General features: G+C 46.7%; 1 protein-coding gene across 2 annotated transcripts in view; it reads right to left on the bottom strand.

Annotated features, from left to right (window-relative positions):
• Positions 1 to 3246: 3246 nt before the first annotated feature.
• Positions 3247 to 25884, bottom strand: part of OTULINL (OTU deubiquitinase with linear linkage specificity like) — a 34536-nt gene continuing 11898 nt past the window's right edge. For both annotated transcript variants that reach the window (XM_058715981.1, XM_058715972.1), the window contains exons 2-8: positions 11611 to 11770; positions 11491 to 11522; positions 11298 to 11389; positions 9852 to 10001; positions 6292 to 6420; positions 4950 to 5219; positions 3247 to 4016 (exon numbers count right to left, since the gene is read on the bottom strand). In XM_058715981.1, the coding sequence (XP_058571964.1) occupies positions 3843 to 4016; positions 4950 to 5219; positions 6292 to 6420; positions 9852 to 10001; positions 11298 to 11389; positions 11491 to 11522; positions 11611 to 11770 (1007 nt within the window). In that variant the 3' untranslated portion in view covers positions 3247 to 3842. The remainder of the gene's footprint in view (positions 4017 to 4949; positions 5220 to 6291; positions 6421 to 9851; positions 10002 to 11297; positions 11390 to 11490; positions 11523 to 11610; positions 11771 to 25884) is intronic.

The raw sequence follows: 25884 nt of genomic DNA, 5'->3' as shown, positions 1-25884 counted from the left end.
CTCCACAAGATTAGCTTCGACAGAAATAAAATGGTCTTTCTTTGATCTCACTAAAATATGAGAAAATCATCCGATCTAGAATAACAATTATTTTCATGCAAAATTCATTTGAGCAGGCAAGTCCTTGGAAAATTAACGTAAATGTCCCCTGATTCGGGCTCTTCTTCTCTCCTGGAGGCCAGGCAGATTCTACACTGGCTTGTCTGGGTCTCTTTCCCATACATAGAGAAGGCCCTACGGCTTCCTCCATGGGCGGAAAGGACTTTGGTTCAAGACTGTGATGGCCCACGTTCAAGAAACTCAAGTCGTCACGGTGGCCTGAATTATACACAACTGATACATTTCTTTGGGGACCTTTTAAATGGTGTGTGTTCCTAGGATGAAACCAGAAGCCCCCTGTTATTATTTCTTCACTTTGGAGATGAAGTAGAACAGGATTTGCCTGATCCATTTGGTCACCCAAACCTCCCTTGCATTGGACTTCTGCATGGAAGTCTGGAGAAAATACTGAGATTAGAAGGCCATGATATAAAGAATGTGGAAAGTCAAAGAAGTCCAAGTACCAGGTGGGGGAATGAAACCTGCCCCTCTATCAGAAAGTCCATCGTGATGATAAAAAGTGTTCTGGGGACGGATGGTGGTGACGGTTGCACAACAGTGTGATGTCCTTAATGCCACTGAAGTGTACATTTGAAGGTGGTTAAGGGGCACCTGGGTGGCTCAGTCAGTTAAGCATCTTGACTTTGGCTCAGGTCATGATCTTGGGGCTCTTGAGCTCAAGTCCCGCGTTGGGCTCTGTGCTGACAGCTCGGAGCCTGGAGCCTGCTTCGGATTCTGTGTCTCCCTCTCTCTCTGCCCGCCCCCTGCTTGCTCTCTGTCTCTTAAAAATGAATAAACGTTAAAAAAAATTTTTTTAAAGATGGTTAAAATGGTAAATTTTGCCACAATAAGAAAGTACATCTTGCCACAATAAGAAAGTCAGTCTTGTACTACTATGCATATGACCCCTCAGTATGGACACGTATGGCCAAAATTTAAGAGAAACATATTCTTAAGTCAGAAAGGGACAAGGGCGTATGTTTGCATTTTTGCTATAATCTTATCATTAAAACATGTGAGGTTAGAAAGACATTAAATGTTGGCATCATATAGGAAATTCACCTCCAGGTTCTTGTTGGCATTTAAAAGTGGTGGTAATTTATATGCAGTTCCCTCTAATTCATGTGTTATCCATTACACAACTGAATTAAAAATAAAACAAAACTGGAAACACCCAATACCTCCTCTCAAATTCTTGACTCAGTGCCTTCTGCAAACGTGGCAACTATTTAAAGGTCTTTACTTTTTACTTTCTTTGTACTGGGATGCCCCTTTTCCACAATTTGGTCTTGCCCCATCCTGCCCTGCCCCCCAACACAAGGTTAAGGATAAACATAATTGATTAGTATGTCACAGAGCTTTGGGCTGCTAATCCCTGGGAAAAAGTTCTTCCTTTCAATCCTGGACTGGTGTGGAAATCATAACACTGAGTAAGGAGATGCCAGGTGAGTGGTAAGGTACAAACGCCGGGTAGGTGCCTGGACAGCTCAACTGGAACCAAAGTCTAGAACAGACGTGCCATGAGTATCAGTCACAGTGACTGGCTATAGGCTGTCACTGTAGCTGCCTACGAACACAAAGGGTAGGGTCCATTTTCTCATGGTCACAGTAATGTATCATGGGAAGAACTTTCAATGGGGTCAGTTAAATGACAGGAGTTATGCAAAACCATAGACACTTCCAAGCAGGAACGTGCTAGAAAGATCAATGAAGAACTCCCGTTGAAAACAAAAAGAAGGACTCTTGTTTCGTGTGGCTATCAGGGTGACACAAAGCCCCTTGGTCTGAGCTAATTGCTTTCCAACTCTTCTACCAGGAAACTAACTGAGAGCAGGCACAGCACAGTGTGCATTAGACGTCTGGCTTGAGTAGTACACACGAGTGATTATCCCCAGTACAAAAGATCTGGATGTTGTTTTCATCTGCCACAGCAATTAATTTTATTTCTACTAGCACAGCAGTATGAACATGGGAGAAAACATTAGCATCAAAAACATTAAGTCGCTCTTAGAAAGGATTTGTAACTTTGAAGTAGCAGACCATTAGGCAAGATTTTAAAAGCTATTTTGTATTTATTGAAGTTCAAAAACAGCCTAGCAAAAGTACCTTCAAAATTAAGATGACCAAAATAAACTAGAAAAGTATTTCCAAAATAAAGATGACCAAAAATTCGTTAGCTCGAGCGTATTAGTTGTCAGTTGCTGCTCTAACCTAACACATTACCATAAACTTAGTGACTTAAACAACACAAGCGTATTATCTTACAGTTCTGCAGGTTAGAGATCCGACACGGGTTCCGTCCCACTGGGCTAAAATCAAGGTGTGGGCAGGGCCACGTTCGTTTCTGGGGGCCTTGGGGAAGACTCTGTTCTCTTCCCTTTTCACCTTCAGAGACCATCCATATTCCATGGGTCATGGCTCCTTCCTCCATCTTCAGAGCCAGAAATAATGCGTCTCTCTCTCTCTCTGTTCCGTTATTTTACATTTTCCTCTGATCCTGACCCTCTCCCAATTCCTCTCCTCCCCTCTTAAGGACGCTGGGATTACACTGGGCCCACCTGGAGAACCCAGAACAACCTCCCAGGTCAGATTAGTACCTTCATCCCACCTGCAATCTTCTTCTTCTTCTTTGCCATCTAACCCAACGTATTCCCAGGTCCCGGGGATTTGGACACAGGCATGGTGATCGGGGGGTGGCATTATTTTACCTACCACACGTTAAATACACATTAGATACACCACAGTTTAGTATTTTGTAATAGTTCAATAGTTGTCATTCAGTTACCTTAATCTACAGAATTAATCTTTTTTTTTTTTTTTTTTTTTTTTTATTTTATTTTTGGGACAGAGAGAGACAGAGCATGAACGGGGGAGGGGCAGAGAGAGAGGGAGACACAGAATCGGAAACAGGCTCCAGGCTCCGAGCCATCAGCCCAGAGCCTGACGCGGGGCTCGAACTCACGGACCGCGAGATCGTGACCTGGCTGAAGTCGGACGCTTAACCGACTGCGCCACCCAGGCGCCCCAATCTTTTTTATCATAAAACATATTCAACTGGCCAGATGCAACAGTAACAAAAAAGTGTAAAGTGATATAAAACAAATTGTACAAATTACAAAGTAGTGATGATTTGTGTGTGTGTGTTCATATATGTATATATAAAACTATACAATGTATATACATGTGTATGCGTGTGTATGCGTGTGTGTGTGTGTGTGTGTGTGTGTGTACACATACCCCATACACATAGTTTTACAGTTAATTAAGTGGTTCTAGAAAATCAATACACCATAAAGATTCCTGGGAAAGTAATGCTTCTAAAATAAGGCCACGTTTATAAAGATCTCAAATCAGTCAAAGACAAGGTTCCTAATGAGAACATCCAGGTTACAGACAAATTCGTTCCTGGTTAGTCCTTTCCCCTTCTCCTCTCGCTTTTTTTCCTGTTGTACTGCCCAGATTTCCTTTCCCGGTGCCCTTAAAGGCCTGTGGCATGTGAAATGACTAGAGCCCGCGTGAACAAGGTCAAACCACCAAACACAAATAGGCCGGTTTGGAGGAAGCCACTGGAAAACAAAAGCATGCCATCCGTGCACCTCTGTGTCCAGGGCACCTGCAGCTCCGGGGAAGAAGGTCCCGCCCCTTTCAATGGTCGCAACACCAGCTTTGGTTCTCCAACTGGACTTTGCTTGAACGTGTGACCGCTGTGAACGGCGAGGGCCGGTGCCCAGCCCACGCCAGACTTAAAAGACAGGAATGTGGTAGTGGCGGTCATTCTCCGTCAGCAGGGAGATCTCGGGCCACTCCCTGAACGGCAAGTCTGGGTAGCAGACCTCAAAGTCTCTGGAGTTAAACTTGAACAGTCTGAACACTTTTATCTTTATCTCAAGGGAGTGTCCAAGAATAAACATATCGATCTGGAGAAGAGACGAGAGAGAGGTCACAAACACACATTTCCAATTTCCCGCCCCCACCAGGGGAGGGAGCGTGTTCTCCTGAAGCTTAGGAAGCAGTGCCCTTGTTTACAGACCCACACATGAACCACCGAAAGGCCAGCGTCAGGAACAAATGCCCACGATGCGGAAGGCAGGGGACAAGCAGAGGAACATCTCTGTAGACTAGCATGAAGTTACAGGGGTAAAACAAAACAAAACAAAACAAAACAAAACTAATAAAAAGTAAAGGATGCTCACGGTTAATATCACACTGTTTTCCAACTAGTTTTAGATAAATTTTTGTAAGAAAATGGCAGGCAATTTTGCACACCGCCTAAGAGAGCAAAGCAAAACGAAAGAAAACCCCTTTTCTATGGGAATGAAAAAGTCTTATCTGGATTTTAAAGTTTTCAATAATTTCTTTTTTTTTTTTAACTTAAAGTTTATTTATTAGTTTTAATCATCTCTACACCCAACATGGGACTTGAACTCACGACCCGGAGATCAAGAGTCGTATGCTCTTCCAACTGAGCCAGCCGGGCGCCCCTAGAATTTTTCAATAGTGTCTATTTATCTGCACTAAGGAACCAAATGCTTTCCCAAACATTATCTCCTTCTCCGGCTGGACTTTCTCTCGGTTAAACTCTGCTGTGGGAGAACTGCCACCATCTGAGAAGCAGAGTGAAAGCTCAGAAGGGCCTCCAGCACTGCTCAGTGACCACGGGGCTTGACAGACACACGGCAAACTGCACGGAGCAGTGAGGTTTTTACTCTTCTTTTCCTCCTTTCAGGGGCAACAACATCAAGCCACTACTTCGCCGCAGGTGGGTTTATCACCGCTGAAAGTAAACTCCACACACCTGTGTGTTTAGGCACTGCCATAGGGTCCTGAACACATTCTTCTGCCCCAATTACCTGCTCCAGTCCACATGTGTCGCCCACAGAATTCAGGTGGTTCATCATGAAGCTCAAAGGGTCAGAGGATGTTTCCCGGGAAAACAGGAGCCGAAAAAGACTGGGAATGACTTTCTTAGTCTTCATTTGCTCATAAACTTCAGTGACTTGATAGAGCATGATGAACTTTAAAGCTTCGTAAAGTTTATATTCCAGAATCGCATCAGAAAAGAGGATGTTGCACATACTTCCTCTCTTGTGATAATCTTTAATTCCACTAAATTCAGTCCACTGGAAACACAGACGTGAGAGTGAGATTTACAGGGTAGGGGTGAATACCGACAGCATGGCATGGTTTTAAAGTACGTATAAAAATAAACCAAAGATTAACAGAGGGGACCTTTAACTTTTCATTTTTGACCCTGATTTTTTAAAAAAAATTTTAATGTTTATTTACTTCCGAGAGAGAGAGTGAGAGAGAGCGTGAGCGGGGGAAGGCCGGAGAGAGAGGGAGACACAGAATCCAAAGCAGGCTCCAGGCTCCGCGCTGTCGTAGGGCTCGAACTCACAAACCAAGAGATCATGAGCTGAAGTCGGACGTTCAACCGACTGAGCCACCAGGCGCCCCTGACCCGGATTTTTTTAACCACAAGTATATATTACTTTTATAATAACAAACTAGCTTAAATATTTCTTTCAAAAAAGCACCACCGATTAGGTAAAAAACCAAGCAAGTCAGTTTCCTAAGACAGCTTAATATAGCTGGGTCGCACGGCAGATATTCCAGAGACGAACAGTAATAACTAGTATTCTTTCCCACTCACCATGTGCCAAGCACGGTTTAAAGCCACATGTATTAACTTATTCAATCCTCACAATAACAGTACAAGGGACACAATATTCACATATCGGTTTTACTCATCAAAAAACCACAGCACAGAAATTTTACGGTATTTACGGGGGAGGGTTCATTTCAGCAATTCCAAATCTGTGTCTTTAGTTCAAATGACAGCATCTGTGGTGTCCCCAAGTTATTAATGGGGCACATTCCAGAAGTGCATTTCTGAATGCCCTGTCTGGACCTTGCACCACATCTCTCTGGGGAGAACGAAGGTACGGGACTGTTAAGGTTTCCTGGCCAGCCCACAAAGGCCTCCTGAACCCATAAGGGGCCTAATTATCATGTACAACGCTGCTCTCGTTGGTTACTTGGAAGGAGAAAGAACAGGAAAGCCCATCGTCAGCTCCTAGAAGAGGCGCTCCTGCCCACAGGTCCTCCCCTCGAGGCCTGACAGAGAAGAGTCACTCACTGCACCCGGGTGTGTGCTTTCACTCCTCGTCTTTTCTTCCCCCAGACACTCACCTGCGTTTTCAATAATTCCACACATTTACGTAACTTTCCAAACACATTGGAACCTGTATACTTCTCAGGACCAAAACTGTATTGCTGGATCCAATTGCAACCTTGTGAAAAGAGCAGTTTTTCGGGAAGCTTGAAAAGGAAGGAGATGCCAACTGTGATTAGTACCTCAACGTTTACGACATTACAACCTAGAATATGTCACGGCACACGATCTTATCTCACTCAGGAATCTCCATTTAAAAAGACTAAATAAAAACATAGAGTTTCTTCTTTTAGATCTGTGGACTAAGTGATTTGGATCATATTCTTTCCCTCTTTTTTTTTTTTGAGAGAGAGAGAGAGCACAAGCAGGAGAAAGGGGCAGAGAGGGAGAGAATCTTTTCCTTTTTTAATGTTTCCTTATTTATTTTTGAGAGAGTGAGAGGCAGAGACAGAGCATGAGTGGGGGAGGGGGCAGAGGGAGAGAATCTTAAGCAGGCTCCATGCTCAGCGTGGAGCCCGACTTGGGGCTTGATCCCACGAACCACGAGACCATGACCTGAGCCAAAACCAAGAGTTGGACACTTGACCCACTGGGCCACCCAGGCACCCCACAGGGAGAGACAGAATCTTAAAGTGGGCTCCACACCTAGCATGGAGCCCGACACGGGGCTCAAACTCACAACTGTGAGATCAGATCACGACCTGAGCCAACATCCAAGAGTTGGATGCTTAACCGACTGAGCCGCCCAGGTGCCCCTGGTTCGTATTCTTTTTTTTTTTTTTTTTTTTTAGTGTTTATTTTTGAGAGAGAGAGGGAGACAGAGTACAAGGAGAGGGGGAGAGAGAGAGAGAGAGAGAGAGAGAGAGAGAGAGAGAGAAAGGGAGACACAGAATCCAAAGCAGGATCCAGGCTCCAAGCTGTCAGCACAGAGCCTGATGCGGGACTTGAACCCACAAACTGTGAAATCATCACCTGAGCTGAAGTCAGACGCTTAACCGACTGAGCCACCCAGGCGCCCCGTGGATCATATTCTTAATTTACAATTTCACAGCTGATGAAAACCTACCTGAAGATTTTGTCTATGAAACCATCCTTCTGCATAAAACACTTCCCAAACTGCCTAGGTATATCCGTTTGGAAATTATTTTTACCCTAACAACGCTAGAATACCGTAGCATATCACGGAGCATATGGATTGTAGAATAAGGCACTTGGCGGTCCAAACCTCACTCTGTCACTCACCAGCCAAGAGACTGCTCAACCAGTGCAGATTATTTACCCTCTGAGCCTCATCCTCTACCATAAATCAAGGACAAGATATCCATTTTACAGGACTCCGGCTGGGACTAAGTAAGACCACAGAATTTGTAAGACTCTGATCCAGTGAAGGGATCGAGCCCATAGCCCATAACCGGCTGAGCCTGGGGAGCCCCGGGGTGTGGCCGTATTCTCTGTCCTCGGCAGCTGGCCGCGGGGCTGGCACACTGCACACACTTGACGAGCGCTTCCTAGATAAAATGAAACTAATAAAAGCAAATCTCAAGGAAGAAATGGGAAGGAAACAGACCATGTGCAGCTATATATATGCATATACTTTATATACTCCTATTTCTTTGTGCTTCTGCCCTTAAATGCACATCCTAGGTTGAACTTCCTACATTCAAAATAAAAATTGAGGTTGTTCACCAAGAATGTACTGCCTCGGGGCGCCTGGGTGGCTCAGTCGGTTGAGCGTCTGACTTCGGCTCAGGTCACGATCTCGCGGTCCGTGAGTTCGAGCCCCGCGTCAGGCTCTGTGCTGAGTGCTCAGAGCCTGGAGCCTGTTTCAGATTCTGTGTCTCCCTCTCTCTCTGACCCTCCCCCGTTCATGCTCTGTCTCTCTCTGTCTCAAAAATAAATAAACGTTAAAAAAAAATTAAAAAAAAAAAAAAAAAAAAGAATGTACTGCCTCAGGGCACCTCAGTGGCTCAGTTGGTTGAGCGTCCGACTCTCAATTTCAGTTCAGGTCACGATCCCAGGGTTGTGGGATCGAGCCCTGCAGCAGGCTCCATGCTGAGTGTAGAGCCTGCTTACGATATTCTCTTTCTCTCCCTCTCTGCCCCTTGCCCCTACTCACGCTCGCTCTCTCTCTCTCTCTCTCCCTAAAAAGTAAAAAAAAAAAAATAAAGAATAAAAATAAATAAATAAAATAAAATAAAATAAAGAATATACTGCCTTATACCATTAAAATGAAAAAAAAAAAAACCAACAAGGCACAGACTGGGAGAAAATATTTGCAAATCACATATCTGATAAAGCACTTGTGTTCAGGATATATAAAGAAATCTCAAAATCCAATCAGTAATAAAATAAAAAGGGGCAAAAGATTTGAACAGACGCTTCTCTAAAAAGATAATAATGGATGGCCAATAAGCACATGGAAAGATGTTCATCCCTCCTGACTAGCGGAATGCCAACTAAAAGCACAGTGACACCAGCGCACATCTATCAGAATGGCTAAAAAACCCAAAAAACAAAAAACCCCAAATCTGACAATCCTGGTTAGAACTGGGAACAACTGGAACTCTTACCCACTACTGGTGGAAATGCAAAATGGCCGCACCACACGGGAGATCAGTTTGGTAGGTTCTTATGAACTCGGACCTACACCTACCACATGAGCCAACAATCTCACTCCCAGGCATTCGCCCAAAAGGAACGAAAACTTCCATCCATACAAAATCTTGTATGGGATTGTCAAAAACTAGAGATAATCCAGATGTCCTTCAACTGAAGAACGGATAAACAAACTATGTCATACTTACATCAAGGAATGTCACTCAACAGTAACAAGGAATGAACTACAAATTCACAGAATGTGGATGAATTGAAACGCATTTTTTAAAAAAGTTTTTTAATGTTTTATTTTTGAGAGACAGAGAGAGAGTACAAGCAGGGGAAGGAACAGAGAGAGAGAGACAGACAGACAGAATCCAAAGCAGGCTCCAGGCTCAGAGCTGTCAGCACAGAGCCCGACGCGAGGCTTGAACTCGTGAGCCACGAGATCATGACCTGAGCCGCAGTCGGACGCTTAACTGACTGAGGCACCCAGGCACCCCTGAATTGCAATGCATTTTGCTAAGCGAGAGAAGTCAGATGCAAAAGGCTACACACTGGATAGTTCCATTGATATGACATTCTGGAAAAGGTAAAACCATAGGGTCTTAAGACCAACCAGCGATGGCCCTGGGCTAGGGGTGAGGAAGGGCTGACTACAAAGGAACAGTGGAGAATCTCTGGAGCGCTCTGTGCGTTTGTTAGACCTCAAATAACCGTAGAGTAAAAAAGCGAGTTTCAGTAGACGACCTTGCTTCTGAAGAATGGATGCCCTTCTCGAGCAAAGATGGTGGCATCCAAAGCAAACACAACTGAGCATGGCGGCCTTTCTGAGATGGAGGGGGCCACAGGGCCTTCGAAGGCTCCTTCAACCTCGGGACGCACAAAGCCGCCCACTGAAGACCCAGCCATCTGCGCTACAGTTCTTGTCAACGCACCGTTCCCCGCCCCCTCCCCCCCGCCCCGTTTCCAGCGGACATACCTTCACAATGTCTTTTTCTTTCATCCACGACGGAAAGGAGAGGCCCTGGCTGAATATCTGAAACAACACTGACCTCAGTGCGTCATAGTTGTCTCTCTTTACTTGTCGGACACATTTGATGTGATGCCTCCAAAACAGCTCCTCGTAAGCCTGTCCACACAAAAACAGAAAGTTCGTTTTCAAACCCTCTGGATAAGGGAATAGAGAGAGTGAATTCACTGTATCGTCAGCGAGGCATTACCCCCAAAGAAAGGGGGCAACAGAGACAATAACAATTATAAATTATGAATGCGACCACATGTCACTATTTTATTCTGAGAGCAGGGGAGGTGAGCAGGGGAGGGACAGAGAGAGAGGGAAAGAGAGAATCCCAAGCAGGCTCCACACTACCAGCACATAGCCCAATGCGGGGCTCGAATCTATGAACGAGAAGACCATGACCTGAGCCGACATCAAAAGTCAGAGGCTTAACCGACTGAGCCACCCGGGTACCCCATGAGGACATGCCATTTTAAAGGGACATTTGTGGGGCACCTGGCGGTTCGCTAGGTTAAGCATCCAACTTTGGCTCAGATCGTGATCTCGTGGTTCGTGGGTTTAAGCCCCACGTTGGGCTCTGTGCTGACAGCCTGGAGCCTGAAGTCTCCTTCGGATTCTGTATCTCCCCCCCCCCCTAAAAATAAATAAACATTAAAAATTCTTTAAATAAAAATAAAAAAAATAAAAGGACATTTGTGTGTATTGAGTCTGTGTCATGCTTTTTCAACTGACACCTTCCTGGAAGCCCAGGAGCAAGGGAATGCCATTTAGGGGTGATGATGGCTATAACGTGACCACAGGGAAAAGAAAATACTATATACATTTAAGACCGTGCTAAAAAGGACTTGAAACAAAAATTTCTTTTTTTTAAATTTTTAAAAAATGTTTATTTATTATTGAGAAACAGAGACAGAGCACAAGCAGGGGATGGGCAGAGAGAAGGGGACACACAGAATCGGAAGCAGGCTCCAGGCTCTGAGCTGTCAGCACAGAGCCCGACGCGGGGCTCGAACTCACAAACCACGAGATCATGACCTGAGCCGAAGTCGGACGCTTAACCGACTGAGCCACCCAGGCGCCCCTTAAAATAAAAATTTCTCGTTGCTGACAAGGTTGGATAGCACCGCTGGGAAAAGTTACCAAGGTCGGTCCAATGGAAAATTCTAAAACTCCTCAGAATTTTACATCCAGGTGCCTAATCCCTGCAAAGACAGAAGTCCCCCCTGCTTGTCCAGAGAGCCCGTAGGCTTGGCGGGCAGAGCTGAAGAGTGCCACCCTCGAGTTTCCTGTAGTGACAGCCTACGGTACGCCATCGTCCACGCCCTCAGTAAAGCAGGGCGGAATGTTAGTGCCCTGATTTTTACACACAAATTCCCCATCGTCAGTGACCTGTATAAACTGACGCACCTTCCGCATCAGCTTGGCACGCGGCGTCTCTCCCTTCCATTCTCTCGCAGAGTAACTGAGGAGATCGACCTCCGCCTCCACGCTGAGGTTCCCTGGACCAAATCAGATGGGAAAGGTAGTGAATTTTCCCTTTTCCTCGCCCTTCTTGATCCCTCCCCGCACCTTAGAAATAAGAAAACATGAAAATACTTACTTTTGAACTTTCTCTGCAGATATCCAATCCACCTGAAAGGGAAAGGGAAAATAATATCAAAAATCTACTCTGGAAAGCAAGGGTCTACTGGTGAAACCGGAGGATAATACAACCACCTACCATTTCAGCCGGCGCCCTAAATAGGAGTGCATCCTCCTCACGTAGCAGAGGGCAGCCACCAGGAATGCTACCGCCAGCGTCACTGAGCCCCTGGCTATCTTCCACGCAGTATCCAAGGCTTGGCTGGTGACCAGCGTCCAGGAGTGAACCTGGTCACTTCCTGCAAAAATTTAATAATAGAAAAAAGACACGTCACAATTACCCAAGTCTGCTTTAAGGGAGGGAAATATACCGCTCATTGTACCTGCCAAGTGTCTGTCATTGATTACATAAACAGTTTTTAAGGCAATTCAAAAATTCAATCTGAAAGTTAAAGAAACACCCAGTTCTCCTCTAATCAATGTCATATGTAAGAATGTCTTTGTCCCACACAATTCACGAGGAATGATCATTGAGTATAGGCTTCGGAATCCCTCAGACCTGTTCAAAACCCGTGTCTCGACTACCCTGGCTGTGTGACTGTGAGAAAGCTCACTTCTCTACTCCCAATTGTCTTGACTGCAACACTGGGGGAAAATGCCGATCTCCCCGGAGAAAGATGGAACGAAATTAATTAAGAATGCACCCTGTGTTGCATATCTGCTGAATCCAAGAATGGTTCCAGCAGGGATCCTGCTCCACACCAGAGTCCTCCAGTGATGCGGCCACCATGTACCTCTGCCCACTTGGGTTTGTTTTGTTTGTTTTTTAAGTAGAGAGAGAGCACAATTGGAGGAGGGGGCAGGGGGAGAGAGAGAGAATCTCCAGCAGGCTCCACGCGCAGCGCAGAGCCCAACGTGGGACTCAATCCCACAACCTCGGGATCATGACCTGAGCTGAAATCAAGAGTTGGACATTCAATTGACAGAGTGACCCAGGTGCCCCGCCTTTTTTTTTTTTTTTTTTTTTTTTAATTTTAGAGCCACTTGGATATTCTTAAAGCATTAGGAGCGATGACAGATGGCATCACCTTAACACACACAATGAGTGGTCCAAACCGCGGGCACACAGACATCATTTCCAGGGAGTGGACACCTCAGCAGAGCTGTGAGGTGGAGACAGATGTGCTGTGTGTGGTCCACACTGCAATTCCTGATTTGGCCAGAGAGCATGAACGGGCCTCAAGAGCTCCAACCGCATACTTGCAATATCTTACTATGTGCAGCACATTCCCAATTATATGACGCTTGAGCATGTAAGACGCCGAAGTACAAATGAGGAAGAGAACTTCTGAACAGTGGCCAAACCTCCTGGGGTTCATTGTGAAATCTTTCCCTCCCTGGCACAAGGTTTAGTAAAATTCCAGTGATTAACGGTAGTAAAAGCCTCAGCAATTCAGAATCTACAGTTTTAGCATTTTTTTTTTAAAGTAGGCTCCACACCCAATGTGGGGCCTGAACTCCTGGCCCTGAGATCAAGAGTCGCCTGCCCCACCGACTGAGCCAGCCAGGTGCCCAAATGTTAGCACTTTTGACCATACCGATAGTTGATGTACATTTAAACTCTCACAAGAATTTACTAGCAAATAAAGAAATAAAGTTACCAGTGAATTGAACCTAGACATATTTGCAATTACTTAAAAGGGCATTTTCTTCTTTTTTATGTTAGTTATTATTTTTTAATATAATTTATTGTCAAATTGGCTAACATGCAGTGTGTACAGTGTGCTCTTTTTGGGGGGTAGATTCCCATGATTCCTCGTTTATCGTCAACACCCAGTGCTCATCCGAACAAGTGCCCTCCTCAATGCCCATCACCCATTTGCCCCTCTCCCCCACCCCCCCTCCCATCAACCCTCAGTTTGTTCTCTGTAGTTAAGAGTCTCTTATGCTTTGCCTCCCTCCCTCTCCGTTTGTAACCATTTTTTCCCCTTCCCCTCCCCCATGGCCTTCTGTTAAGTTTCTCAAATTCCACATATGAGTGAAAACATATGATATCTGTCCTTCTCTGACTTATTTCACTCAGCGTAATACCCTCCAGTTCCATCCACATTGCTGCAAATGGCAAGATTTCATTCTTTCTCATTGCCAAGTAGCATTCCATTGTATATATAAACCATATCTTCTTTATCCATTATCAGTGGATGGATATTTAGGCTCTTTCCATAGTTTGGCTATTGTCGAAAGCGCTGCTGTAAACATTGAGATACATGTGCCCCTATGAATCAGCACTCTGTATCCTTCGGATAAATTCCTAGCAGTGCTATTGCTGGGTCGTAAGTTGTTCTATTTTTAATTTTTTGAGGAACCTCCACACTGTTTTCCAGAGCAGCGGCACCAGTTTGCACTCCCACCAACAGTGCAAGAGGGTTCCCGTTTCTCCACATCCTTGCCAGCATCTGTTGTTTCCTGAGTTGTTCACTTTAGCCACTCTGACTAGTGTGAGGTGATATCTCAGTGTGGCTTTGATTTGTATTTCCCTGATGATGAATGACGTTGAGCATCTTTTCATGTGTCTGTTGGCCATCTATCCAAAGATGTCTTCTTTGGAAAAGTGTCTATTCATGTCTTCTGCTCATTTCTTCACTAGGTTATTCGTTTTTTGGGTGTTGAGTTTGGTAACTTCTTTATAGATTTTGGATACTAACCCTTTATCTGATATGTCATTTGCAAATGTCTTTTCCATTCCATTGGTTGCCTTTTAGTTTTGTTGATTGTTTCCTTTGCAGTGCAGAAGCTTTTTATCTTGATGAGGTCTCAATAGTTCATTTTTGCTTTTAATTCCCTTGCCTTTGGAGACGTGTCAAGCAAGAAATTGCTGTGGCTGAGGTCAAAGAGGTTGTTGCCTGTTTTCTCCTCTAGGGTTTTGATGGTTTCCTGTCTCACATTTAGGTCTTTCATCCATCTTGAGTTTGTTTTTGTGTATGATGTAAGAAAGTGGTCTATTTTCATTCTTCTGCATGTTGCTGTCCAGTTCTCCCAGCACCATTTGTTAAAGAGACTGTCTTTTTTTTCCATTGGATACTCTTTCCTGCTTTGTCAAAGATTAGTTGGCCATACATTTGTGGGTCCAATTCTGGGTTCTCTATTCTATTCCACTGGTCTATGTGTCTGTTTTGTGCCAATACCATATTGTCTTGATGATTACAACTTTGTGGTAGAGGCTAAAGTCTGGGATTGTGATGCCTACTGCTTTGGTTTTCTTTTTCAACATTACTTTGCCCACTGGGGGTCTTTGTGGTTCCATACACGTTTTAGGATTGTTTGTTCTAGCTCTGAGAAGAATGCTGGTACAATTTTGATTGGGATTACATTGAATGTGTAGATTGCTTTGGGTAGTATTGACGTTTTAACAATATTTATTCTTCCAATTCATGAGCACGGAATGTCTGCCCATTTCTTTGTGTCTTCTTCAGTTTCCTTCATAAGCTTTCTATAGTTTTCAGCATACAGATCTTTTATATCTTTGGTTAGGTTTATTCGTAGGTATTTTATGGTTCTTGGTGCAATTGTAAATGGGATTGATTTCTTGATTTCTCTTTCTGTTGCTTCATTATCGGTGTATAGAAATGCAACTGATTTCTGTACATTGACTTTGTATCCTGCGACTTTGTTGAATTCATGTTATCAGTTTTAGCAGATTTTAGTGGAGTCTTTTGGGTTTTCCAGGTAGAGTACCATGTCATCTGCAAAAAGTAAAAGTCTGACTACTTCTTTGACAATTTCGATGCCTTTTATTTCGTTTTGTTGTTTGATTGCTGATGCTAGGACTTCCAACACTATGCTAAACAACAGCGGTGAGATGGACATCCCTGTCGTGTTCCTGATCTCAGGAGGAAAGTTCTCAGTTTAAAAGAACATTTTCAAAAACAGGTACTCATCTGTTTAGAACAATTAATTAGCTGTTCACTCTACATTTACTCCTGCCTAGATATTTAGTAAAACTTTGTGTGAGTTGTTTAAAAATGTAAAGCTAATAAATAAAACAAGTCAATAAAAAAATGTAAAAAAATGTAAAGCTATTATACTGCCTTTACATCTACAATTTAGATTTTTATTAATTCAGTGATTTCTCAACTGTGAAAAATTCTGACAGATGTAAATAATTTTAGTAAGTCCTTAAATTCAGGAAAAACTAGAACTTTGTCTATGCGACACATAATTTCTTTTAACGTATTTATAAACTCTTCCTAGAAAAATGAATATTACGCATGATTTTAGTTTGTTTTTTCTCTTCATACACATTAGACATCTTTTCATTTAACTACACATAGATCTACATTACTCTTTTTAAAGAATGCATAATATTTTAGTATACATATAGACCATCACATGGGGTGCCTGAGTGGCTCTGTTGGTTAAGTGTTCGACTCTTGATTTTGGCTCAGATCATGATCTCACGGTTCATGGGATCGAGCCCTGCATTGGGCTCTGTACTGATAGCATGGAGCATGCTTGGGATTCTCCCTCTCCCTCTTTCTCTCTCTACTCTTCCCCCACTCTCTCTCTCTCAAAAAAAAAAAAAAAAAAAAGATGGACAATCATATATGTAACATAATCATTGCCTTACCAATAAACCATTTGGATTATTTCCCATTTTTCACTCTTACAAACACTGCTGAGAAAGACATTATCTTCCAACAGTCCTTATGGACTCATGGTAGCTTTTAGGATAATTTCAAAAAGAGGAGACTTTGGATCAAGGGGCGTGTACATTTTGAGTTTTGACAGATATTGCCAAAGCACCCTCCAAAACAAACCATCAACTAACACCCCCTTATGTGTATGAGCGTCCCTGTGTCCCTAAACACCAGTTCCAGTCGTGATTTCTCACAGCCGTGCACATTTCTGTAGGAACACACTCACATTTCTTCTTCCAGGAAGGGCCTCTTAGAGCATCTGCCCCTTTCCCACTGGGTGGCGCTGGTGTTCGTGCGGACTCAGAGGGCCTGCGGTCACTGAGGTGGGGTCTGGCTGCCGCGCCCTCCATGGGGCACACCGCTCTCATCTGTCACAGACTCTAACCAACCCACTGTAGTCTCGGGGTTACTTCCAGGCCTTTTGGGGCCCTTGATTTGAGACCCCCTAAGCCAGGGCCTTCTCCTGAGCATGAGGCCACTCCATAGCAGCTGCCCAGGGCTTCCACGGGACCCACTACAGATTGTGGCTCTCCTCACTCCTACACACACACAACACACTTCCTTAGCCTAATGCCCTCATCCTTGAGATTTAGCCCTGCCTCCAACCCAGAAAAGGGATACGATCAACTTATCAGAAAAAAACATGTGAGGGCTCAGTACGCCTTTTCCGTGCAAACCTAGACTACAAACTTAAACTCCTGGTTTCCCCCTACCTAACTGGCACAGGTTTTGGTCAAGTGACTCAAACCGAAGAAGGACCAGGGTGCACGAACATGGCGGCTGGTGTGGATGCCAGGGAGCGACCTGGAGGAGGGAACCCGTGAGTCCCGTGTAAGCGGCTGCAGCTCACACAGCCCTGAGGTGTTTGTACAATATACGAAAATATTATAAGGAGTGGGGCTTCTTCACCTAAGGAGAGGAAGTGCAGTGTTTTAGTAGGAAAAAGTATGGCTCCATTGATAATTAAAATAGCTACAGTTGGAGTTTCGCTATAAGCCAGAGCCCCTTATGGGCTTTCCAGGCGTTCTCTTGGGTCACCCGGGTGGCTCGGCCCGTTAAGCGTCCAACTCTTGGTTTAGGCTCAGGTCACGATCTCATGACTCGTGAGTTTGAGCCCCGTGTCCGGCTCTGAGCTGACAGCAGACAGCCTGCTTGGGATTCTCTCTCCCTCTCTCTGCACACCGCCCCCTCACCCCACGCCCCGCACATGTGTGCTTTCTCTCGCTCTCACTCTCTCTCAAAATAAACCAATAAACTTAAAAAAAATAAAGTAATTCTCTCATTTGCTCCTGCAAACATTGCCCCACCCCCATCCCGGCCCTGCTCCTACACTGGTGACTTCTTGGGCTTCTGTTTCTCCGCCTGGGGATCGAAACACAATGCAACGGTGCCTGGGACACAGGAAGTGCCATGCTGGCCCTCATGATCCCTCCTGCAGAGTCACATGCCAGGGGAAGGAGGGCATGGGCGGAGTGGCTCCTGCCTCTGGAGTGGCTGGTTGTAAGCGTGGGTGGAAATGTTAGGGAAGCGCTGAGCAAGCCGCCTGGCAAAGCCTAAGTCCCTAGTCTGTGTTGACCAATATTTTTATCGCTACTACTGTAACCGCCCTTATTCTGCAGATGGGGATTCGAGGGAGACAGAGATTAAATATGTAAGTGGTAAAGCTGGAATCCCAAGACAGAGCAATGCGATGCCAACACTGAGTGCCTTATCGCTTGGCTGTCCTGCCTGTGAACTGTGCAGCTGAGTAAGTCTTCAAATTAACTTTGCTGCAGCAAGTGGAATTAAGACTCTTTAAAAAGAGAATTGAAATCAATTTTTCCCGCGCGTGTCAACAACTGTTTATAACTCAAAAGCAACAGCCATAGGCAAGAATACCACAAATGAGGTGCCTTGCAAAATACTATCACAAACATGACTTGGATGATCTCATGAGTCAAATCTCATCTCCCCAAATACCGCTGAGGGGGGATTAAAGTCTCTCATGGCAGGATCTTCACGGGGGAATCCCCCGTCCGCCAGCCCAGGGAGAGAATTCAGGGAGGATTCAGCCCTGGCCCAGCCAGCCTCCCCTCCCCTGCCCAAGAGGACCCGGGCTTGGGTGAGGCTTTACCCCGACAAACAGGAAGGAGGGCAAGGCCCCACCAGTGATCTGGTCATTGAACACAGTACAGAGAGGAAGGAGGACGAGGACCTCCCAGAAACAAGGGATGGGGGCAGGTTTTGGTGATGAAGAATCTCCAGGAAGCGAAGAGGAGAGGAAGAGAACAGAAGCACCGTCAGAATTATGGGTTCGGTCCTGTTTCAGGTTCGTCAAGAGACAAAAAACCCACAGTGTCTTTTCAGGACTTTTGGAATGGACAACCCGGCTGGTGGCTGAAATGAGGCCGCCGTGCATTTCTGTCCTATTGGAAAGTGGATTAATTAGGCCTCACACATCCCCCCAGTCTTCAGCACGAAGACACACGAGAGACCCCAACCCATACCGTGGGAAGAAGTCATACTTAAGTAGCTAGGATACCCTGCAGTAACTGCACCAGAGCCTCCTGAAGTCAACGACGCGGCTATCCGAACGTAAAATCTGATCTGCCATCACTCAAACTATATATGGCAGATGAGACCACTGACTAGAACTGAAAAGAGAAAAAAAAAAAAAAAAAAAAAGCCACCTTTTTGTGGTCAAATTCTACTTAGAATGTTTTCCATTCTCTAAAACGTACCAAAGCCGAAATAATTCAAACATTAAAACAGGAAACCAAAAAGAAAAAAAGAAAAAGAAAAAGAGCCCTGAAAACAAAACCAAAACTCACTGAAGAGCCGGAAACAGAGTGATTCTGCACACGGCAGCTCCCCCCCGGGAGCCCTGGGCTCCTTCTCGTGGAAACTCCTCAGTGTCTCCTTCGCCCTAGAAACTTCCAGTGACTTCCTGGGCCCAGACAGCCCATCCATTCCTGCCTCTACTTGTCTCCCAATCTTACTCATGGTACAGCAGTCCATGGCGCCTTCTCCCCACACACGTCCACACGGCCAACCGCATCTGGCTGTTGACTTTCTCCTGAAGCAGATCAGGGGCTACCCAGTGGGCCACAGGAGGGGGAGATTAGGCCTCAGCCGAAAGACCTAAAAGGCAATTTAACTTAGAAATTTGAGAGCACAGGGAGCGAAGAAATATGTGTATTAATGTCATCTTGCTAAAAAAAAAACATTCAAGGTAAAAGATACTAATGTAATTTAATGACTTCAACAGCCCCTCCATGTGCATCAATAGCATGTTACGGTTATTTAGCAGGAGGTAGGGGAGAGAGCGCCTGAGAGAGACTGCCGGATCAGGGAGCAGAGGGGAGCCTGGGGCGAGGTCGGGGGGGGGGGGGGGGGGGCGGAGAGCCCCAGGACAGCTCCCACTCTCTGCCGCCAGAGGAGTGAAGGGGTGGGGCGTCCCACCCAGGGACAGAGGGAGCGACACAGACGTTTCAGAGGCGCTGGTAAACTTTTCACACTTTTCTGAGCTGAGTTGTGGAACACCACCCGCTCTGAAAAAGTGAAGGTGGCTTCGGGGTTATCCTAACCAAAGGTTAGTACTGCAGAGAGGCGTGATCAGAAACCCCATGGTGCCATGGACCCAGGAGGATCAGGGAAGGCCTTCCTTTCTCCTGCTAGCCCTTCCCTGGTTATACTTCCTTCCCCTAAACTCTCACCCCAGGCTGGCAGGTAGTGAAAGTCATATGCTCTGTCTGTCCTGAAGGAGCTCATGGTCAGGTGGCACAATGCCCTCCCATCAGGAAAGGCTACTGGCCGGCTCGTCCAGGCCCACAGAGCCCCGACCCGCACACCCCACGGTCAGCACATCTGGAGTGGGGGGGGGGGGGGGGGGGCGGCGCATGTCTCACTGCAGGGACTCAGAATAACAGCAGGGCCTGTGAACTGGATGCAGACATGGCAGGCAGGCCTCCATCCCCAAGCGGGTCACCTCTCTCTGGGGTTAATTGTGAGAAACCAAGAGGCTGGGGAATAAAGCAACATAATGTACGTGAGTCCAAACCAATAAACTAAGCGGGATGTAAGCCCAAGGGTAAACACACAGAACAAATCCCGGGAGGTCGGCAAAGTGTCTCTGGAGCGTGGGGAGACCAGGAGAGAAGTTTTACAAGTCAGCACAGCAGTGGAAAGGACTACGCTTAAGTGGTCTTGCTTCTTGAAAAATCACAGGCTAGCTCTTTGTTTTCAGTTACAGAGGAAATATTCAGAAAAAAATATCCTCTTAACAAGTACGAGGTCAAAGGACTTTGTAAGCTTTTGTAAATTTCAGTACGAATTCTGCTCAACTAAGAAATGACAGTCTTCGACTCAGTAAAGAACTATAACCAAAGAGTGCAAGATCGGTATCACTGAGGAAGAGAGCCACCAAGGGGAAGGTTTTTATCTTGAAAGTCATGATCAGTGAGACATTCAGCTGTAGCCCTGTCATGCAACCCACTTAGGCTCGGAGCACAATCCCCACGGGACGGGGCATGTTTTTACCCAAGGCTCCTGTTAAACTGAGCGTCAGTAAATACAACAGGAAACTGCTCCTTGCCAAACACTAACGGGGCTGTGGTGTGTGTGTGCGTGTCTGTAACAGTGTCATAGCCCAGAGTTTTTCCATTTACTAGGGCAAAGTTCAGGGGTGGTAATTGCAACCCATCACTTCAAAAGAGAAGTTAAATTTTCTAATCATGCGTAGGGGATTTTGAACCCTCCCAGCTATAAAAATACAAAAGCTGGAGGTGGGATAGGCTTCTGTGGACCAGCAAGTTGTAACTCCTCCTCTGGAGAAAAATCTCAGCACTCCAGGATCACTTCCTCCACCCAGACACTCTCCTTGGCCCTGATCTGGCGAAACAAGCCAGAGACTCTGTCTTCACTCTGCCACTTTCTAGCTGTAGGACCTCAGACAAACCACTGAGCTTCAAGGATCTCGAAACATCTCTCTAATGGAGAAGACCATCAGTGATAACAGACGGTTAGGTGAAAGCAAACACCAGCCACGAAAGTGTGCTTGTAACCACAGAGGCACAGTGCAAATGGAAACTCTCCCACTGAGTCCCTGTGACGGTCTCCCCTCCACCTCTGGGGGTGGGAACTCACTTCCATTGGTGGGAGACCATCTTCTTTTCGGGAATATTTCTCTCTTTATTGATCAAAGTCTATTGTTAGTCAATGAATATAGATTAAGCTCCTCCTGCAGGCAGAACACTGGGCCAAGAGCTGATGTTACAATTGCAAACAGAAGGCTGACCTCTCCTCGTGTGTCTGGGGCACGACGCAGGCAATGCTCCTCAGAAACGTGGCTCCATCAGCAGAGGTACCATGGGTACCCGACCTAGTCCCACGTGAGCTAGAGCAGAGGGCCAGCGGGTACGGCAACAGTTCACAAGGCCAGGGAAGCAAGGGCCTTTAGACCCTTAGATGCTGGTGTTACCTGAAAAGCAGGGAAAGTTCCTGAGCAAGAGGCTGGTGCGGTCAGACCAGTAACCACAGCTTGAATCGTTATTGCTTGGAGTCATGAGGATCACGTCAGATGACTCTTCTATGCGACACCTTTTAAGTCTTTCACAGAATCACAGAATGCTTTGGGCGAAGGCGCTGGAGTTCTACTTGTTCTCCAAGGCCTGATTCACACCAGTCCCTCTGCAGAGCAGTGTAGACAGAGTGCTGTCCCCACCCCCGTCCCTGGCCGCCGCACTCTGTCTACACTGCAGGTCAGTTAGGCATATTCGTGACTGTGTCCTCTGCTGGCCTGGAAACACCTCTGAGGTGAAAGCTGAATCTTAATTTGCTGCAGACCTGGTCATCCGACGGCCTGTCGTGTGCACCCCTTCATCTTTGAGGTGGAGAAACTGAAGCCCAGAGAAAGCAAGTAGAAGTCTGAACTTGAACCAACAGGTTCTGACTCAAGGTCAGTGCCCTTTCAATTAACCTCATAACTGCCTTCCCGGGGCAATTCTCTCCCAAGAATCCAAAAACAATTGTAGAAGGCAGCTATCATTTCCATTGTGCCTGCTTCTCTGTCTCAACCAGTCCTCGTATGACACGGGCTCGAAGGGGTCTCTTCGTCGTCCGGGCCACTCTCCTCCGAACCCATTCCACACTTAAAGGGAGACCACAGGACAGACGCAATGCCCTGAGCGTGACCACCCAGGAGACAATCCAAAAACATGACCACTCCTTCATGCTCGGTCAGGGGTCGGCCAGTTTTCTTGTATAGGGTCAGAGAGTATCTTAGGCTTGCCTGCCATCTGGTCTCTGTGTCAAGTACCCAAATGGGCCCTGACAGAAAAACAACCATTAGACAATACACAGTGAGGCTGTGTTCCAAGAAAACCTTATTTACAGACACCGAAATCCAAAGTTCATGTAAGTTTTACAGGTGAGGAAGTGGTATTGAGTTTTTTTCCTTTCTAACCATTAAAAAAAAAAGTCAAAACCATTCTTAGCTCACAGGCCATGTAAAAACTGAGTGGAACCAGATTCAGCCCATGGACTGTGCTTTGCCGAACCCTGTTCTAGACGATACGCTCAAAGTAATGCACCCAGCCTGAGATTGTATCAGTCAGTATCGTACAGCTGAGAAACAAAAAGCCATCCACTCACAAGCAGCCTGCCATCAACTAAAAGCCCCGTTGCTGCAGTAAGTGTCCCCAGCCTTCGAAGGGGGAGGCAGGGATCTGCACTTTTATCCCACCGTCCTTCAGATTTCCAGCTGGAAGTGCTTTCCAGGAGACCTGGCTCCGCCCTCTGCCCCCAGCCCTCACTCGCCTGACTGACTCCTTCCCAAGCACCACGCCTGATGGCAGGTTGGGAGATACTGCTCAGCTCAGTCCCTCCTCCACCTTCCAGAGAGGGCCTCGGGCCTGACCTTTTAGGTGTGAGCTCAGCTCGGGCATGGCTAGCAAGCCCATCTGGCCACACAAGTGGAACTTGTGGGTTTTATCACTGAACTGACATTTAAAAAAAAAAAAAAAAAAAGTGTTTTTAATGTTTATTTTTTTGAGAGAGAGAGAGAGAGAGAGAGATTGAGAGAGATGGAGTGTGAGCAGGGGAGGGGCAGAGAGGGAGACACAGAATCCAAAGCAGGCTCCAGGCTCCGAGCTGTCAGCCCAGAGCCTGATGTGGGGGTCGAACCCATGAACCATGAGATGATGGCCTGAGCCGAAGTTGGGCACTTAACCAACTGAGCCACCGAGGTGCCTCCTGAGCTAACATTTTAAAAATCTCTGACTCCTGGGGCGCCTGGGTGGCGCAGTCGGTTAAGCGTCCGACTTCAGCCAGGTCACGATCTCGCGGTCCGTGAGTTCGAGCCCCGCGTCAGGCTCTGGGCTGATGGCTCGGAGCCTGGAGCCTGTTTCCGATTCTGTGTCTCCCTCTCTCTCTGCCCCTCCCCCGTTCATGCTCTGTCTCTCTCTGTCCCAAAAATAAATAAAAAACGTTGAAAAAAAATTTAAAAAAAAAAATAAAAATCTCTGACTCCTGTGTCCACCTTTCAGTTTGGCCAGGACCTGGGAAGGGAAGCAAGGGGGTGATCACGTGTGCAGGCTCCATGCTTTTTTAGACCAGGAGCAGACACGTAACCCCACGCAAGTTCATGTTCCTGGATCTGGTTCACCACCTCAACCCGCCAGGGCTTTGGTGGTGCACTCTCAACTCTTAGACCTTTATAATTTTTTTAAGGTTTATTTATATTTGAGAGGGGGGGGAGAGAGAGAGAGAGGGGGGGGGGAGGGAGAGAGAGAGAGAGAGAGGCAGTGCACGAGTCGGGGAGGAGCAGAGAGGGAGACCGAATCCAAAGCAGGCTCCGGGCTCCGAGCTGTCAGCACAGAGCCCAACAAGGGGCTTGAACTCAGGAGCCCTGAGGTCATGACATGAGTGGAACGGACTGAGCCACCCAGGCGCCCTCACTCTTAGACCTTTCATCTCCCAATCATTTACGAAATGTGACCAGGAGAGACCTATGGGTACACTCAGACAAGTCACCCTTCACTTTTGCCCCGAGGTGATTTTTCCATTAATCAGAACCATTTGGGCTCTGTTGCTAGTGGTTACTAATCCTTCTAATTGGCTTCCCTTCCCAAAGCCATTTTCCACTCCTTAGCCAGTGGTGTTTTTTGTTTGTTTGCTTGGTTTTTCTTGCTTTTTTACGTGCAATGGGTGTGTCAGCTCCTATTTAAAAATCTGGCTTTTCTTCTTCCTCTCCCTCTTCTCCTCCTTTCCCCTTCTTCCTCCTTCCCTCCTCCCCTTATTATTATTTTGGCTTTTCTTACTTGTAGGAAAGACGAATCTGTGAAGTGAGCTGGAAAAGCCTGTAAATGAGGTGTGAGAGAGGTAATCGTGCCTCACCCCTCGCCCCATCCTAGCCAAAAGTCATGGGGCACCAGTTCTGGAACCAGGAACCAGCCACACCATGTAACTCACAAACCCTAGGGACTGAGAAGTGGAGGTGGGCACACCCCGGACGGAGGCACAAAGCAGAGCCCCTCTCTCCTCCCCAGGTCTTCCTTCCTCTCTCCTTTCACCGCCCCCTCCACCTTTACGTGGCCCTTTAGGTCTGCTCTCCACAGAAGAGACCTTCGAAACAAACTCATCAGAGCCTCCGGACCAGCAACATCCCTGCCGCCCGGGGCACTTAGGAATACAGATCCGCAGGCGGCATCATCTGTATTCTGCGAGGTCCCCAGCAATCTGCACGCACGCCCAAGTCTCAGGGGCACTGGGACGGGGCGGAGGATCTCCCTTGCCCCGGGTCCACCTGTGCATTTCCTGATGTACTGGGCTGAGGCCCAGGCCCCCCGTCTTTTGTCAAGTTCCCAGGTGATTCCGATGTGTTGCCAGCGCTGAGAAACCCGCTGGGGAGTAGGGGCCTCCTCCATCCTCGGCCGTCTCCGTCTTCTCAAGTCATATATTATCACATGCCGGTTAATTTCCAAAATTTCCGTTAGGAGAAATCATGCCAGACAGAGTCTCACTGGTCCCAAGAAGTGTTGCCTGTGTTATGTGGCGCCTGGGTGGCGTAGTCAGGTGAGCGTCCGACCCTTGGCTCAGGCCACGATCGCGAGGTTCGTGAGTTTGAGCCCCGCAGTGGGCTCTGTGCTGATGGTGTGGAGCCTGCTTGGGCTTCTCTCTCTCCTCTCAGCCCCTCCCCCACTTGCGCGTGCTCTCTCTCTCCCAAAATACATAAATAAGTACACATTGAGAAAAAAAAAAGACATATTGCTTGTGTTTTGTGCCTCTTTGCTTTCAGCCAACAGGAGGGGCTAGTTTTACTAGTCAGTTGTTTTTCCATGGCGGAGCTACGCCTATGGAAAGAGAGACTGTGCTGAAATTAAAATGAAAGGAACCCGACTATTAATGTGGCCTCCAGCAAGGGTGACCAATGCATCCCGGCCTGCCTGGGACTCTCCGAGTTTTAGCACTGAAAGTTCCACATCCCAGGACATCCCTGTGGCAGGCACGCCACGGCGGTCACCCTTCCTCTGGGGCCCGATGCGGTCTGACCCTGATTCTTCCCCATTCTGTCCCCTCTGCCGCTTGCTCAAGAGGACGGGCTGTGAGTTCCTCCGTGAGAGCCCTCTCTGCCTCCCGCCTGCCTTCGCCCCTGCTTTCTTCTGCCTGTAATACCCTCCACTCGACTCTTTCTCCAGCTGTCAGCTCCAATGTCACTTCCTGTGGCAAAGCCTCTGACC

The sequence above is a fragment of the Neofelis nebulosa genome, chromosome 1, assembly GCF_028018385.1.
Source record: "Neofelis nebulosa isolate mNeoNeb1 chromosome 1, mNeoNeb1.pri, whole genome shotgun sequence".
Classification (NCBI taxonomy): Eukaryota; Metazoa; Chordata; class Mammalia; order Carnivora; family Felidae; genus Neofelis; species Neofelis nebulosa.
The sequence above is the reverse complement of the archived record's forward strand: the minus strand, read 5'-3'. Positions and strand labels throughout refer to the sequence as shown.